Genomic DNA, 2,797 nt, shown 5'->3' on the forward strand with positions numbered 1-2,797 from the left:
TTAGAAATTCAAGATTCGCCTCTGATCGGGAGGTTGAAAGCTTTGAACGCTTCAAGTTCAGCCTAGTTATTATCCATGCCTAAAATTAAAAGGGAAAAAAAGTTGTTTACCTACCTACCATAGTCCAAAATTTTATTTGATACACGTAACTATTTAGATTTAACACAAATTAAAAGACCGAGTCTTTTATATACATAATCAAACTTACAGGTACATCGAATTATATAAGGAAAAATGACATTGTATATATAACCGCTATAAAAATAATAACCGAAAAATGTATAAAATTTGTATATTTTTTGTATATATATATATATATATATATATATATATATATATATATATATATTTGTATCTTATATACAAATTGTATATATATTTTTGGCTACCAAATATAAATAATTTCTGGCATGGACTAAATATAATAATATCCCATTATATGTAATATATTGACATTGCTTACTTAAAATCTTGCGTATGTTACTATTCACAAGCTTCATTTGGATATTAGTTTGTTCATTGAAGTGATACTTACGTTCGAGTGTATAAGGATATACACAAACAAAACTAATCAATTTTGTTGTTTTTTCCACTTTAGTCCAATTCTAATAGTCTTCTTTGAATTTTTGTATGATGTAAGGCCCCACAATTTTTATTAACGCGTATAGCACATAATAGTGAATAGTCCATTGACTTCTCACAAATCTGCCAAAACGAACGAAATTTCTAGTAAACTTCCTCTTTCTTCTTTCATCCTTACCAAAAAACCAACTGAAAATCTTAGTAAAATTCATGTAGTAATCCTATATCTCATGTCCACTGAGATTTAGGCGAGTGGAAAAAATTCCAAGAAAAGAGTTACTACAATTTTCTTATTTTCCCCTAAATAATATCCAAGAATGATACAATTTTTCATAGTTTGTTGAAAATTCCAAGGTATTGTATAATCCTAGAAAAAGGGTCATCATCTTCTTGGTTTCTTGTTATTTTCAAGGTACTTTTTTTGTGTTCATCTATTTCTTAGTTTCTGTTTTTTTTAATGGCTTTTTTTGATAGAAAGATGTTAGTAGTTGCTATATTAAAACCAAATCCATTAAAAAATCCTCCATTTTTTTCAGAAAAAAATACTATGTGTTTGAGTTGTCCACCAGATGATTGTCCTGATGAATGTGATGGATTTGTTCCTAGTGATGGTCCTTATTTTCCCCCTCCTCCTCCACCTTATGTAACAAATGATAAATATCACATGCCTTTTTATTTTATTTTAATGCTTTGTGTTCTTGGGGCTGTTTTTGTGTTTATTTGTTATATGTTTGCACTTAAGAGGTATAGGTCAAATTCTAGGACAAGGAGAAATAATCTTCAACAATTGAATGAAAATAGAGAGGATTTTATTGATGAGAATCTTGGACCAATGGTTGATCATCCAATTTGGTATATACGTACAATTGGACTATCACAAGAAATAATTGATTCAATTACAGTGTTTAAGTACAAAAAAGATGAATCTTTGATTGAAGGAAGTGATTGCTCTGTTTGTTTGACTGAATTTGAGGAAGATGAGAGTCTTAGATTGTTGCCAAAATGTAGCCATGCTTTTCATATTCCTTGTATTGATACTTGGCTAAGATCACACAAGAATTGCCCGTTATGTCGCGCTCCTATAGTTTCTGATATGGATAATGTACCTCAAATGAGTAATGTTGTGGAAGTTGTATCGATCATGAATATTGGTGGTGACTCTGGTCCGAATGAAGTCGATCAAGTTGAGAATTTAAGGCAAAGTGATCAACTCGAGAATCTTGAATCGAGTGAAGAAGGAAATCATGAAAATCTTGATAATGAGGAGGGAAGAACGATGGACGTATCGATGAAAATTCTACGTGTTGTTGATGAAAGGAAGAAAGGGGTTCGTGTTTTTAGCGACTTGTCTGAGCATAGAGTTAAAGTGAATGATGATATTCAGCCAGCACGAAGATCTGTCTCAATGGATTCTTCTGCTGCTAAAATGATTCATCTCGAGATGAATCTTGAAAAAATTGAAGGGTGTTCGAGTTCGAATGATCAACTTGCAGAAAGGAATAAAGGGAATTTAGATATTATGTCAAAGAGAGGAAGCAAAAATTCAAGTTTGTATAAAGTAATGAAGAGTTCTTCCTTTGGGCGTTCACTACAAAAAGTTCCTATTAATATGAAGAGGTCTTTCTCTACTAATGGAAAGTGTTCTTTGCCAACAACTAGCAGGATTCAAGATCTAAGACAAACAATGTAAGAACATTTCATTTTGGTTCTTGAATTTTTCAAGTGGGGTTCAGATTTTCCTATATGTATTTGAGCCTTATGAAAATATTAAGTGTAAACATAATGTTCCAAATAATAAGGAATTTGGAACAGCTGAATCTAGCAAAGTGAGACTCTTCAAATGAAGTTCTTGGAAATATTGTTTTTGCTTGTTATTATTTAGTGATTGCATTAGTTACTATGCGAAGTGAGTCTTGGCGTAGCTGGTAAAGTTCCTGGTCACAGGTTCTAGCCGTGGAAACAACCTCTTGCAAAAAATGCAGGGTAAGGCTGCGTATAATAGATCATGTGATTTGGCCCTTCCCGGACCCCGTACATAACGGGAGCTGAGTGCGCCGGGATGCTTTTTTTTACTAGCTACTATGTATTACATACTGACTCTTTCTATTCCTCAAAAAGAAAAAAGATATTTGAGCATATTAAGTCAATGTTGTGATGCATAATACTGCAGGATATTATCAAGTTGATGCAATTAATGAATTTTACAGTGTTTGAT

The 2,797-nt window shown here is 32.2% G+C and overlaps 1 protein-coding gene across 1 annotated transcript; it reads left to right on the plus strand.

Moving 5' to 3' along the window:
* The first annotated feature begins 700 nt into the window (after positions 1–700).
* LOC104220890 (RING-H2 finger protein ATL52-like) lies at positions 701–2,459 on the plus strand. Its single transcript, XM_009771857.2, has one exon. The coding sequence runs from the start codon at positions 1,040–1,042 to the stop codon at positions 2,270–2,272; it is 1,233 nt and encodes a 410-aa protein (XP_009770159.1). The 5' UTR covers positions 701–1,039; the 3' UTR covers positions 2,273–2,459.
* The last annotated feature ends 338 nt before the right edge of the window (positions 2,460–2,797 follow it).

The sequence above is a fragment of the Nicotiana sylvestris genome, chromosome 5 (genome assembly GCF_000393655.2).
Source record: "Nicotiana sylvestris chromosome 5, ASM39365v2, whole genome shotgun sequence".
Lineage (NCBI taxonomy): Eukaryota > Viridiplantae > Streptophyta > Magnoliopsida > Solanales > Solanaceae > Nicotiana > Nicotiana sylvestris.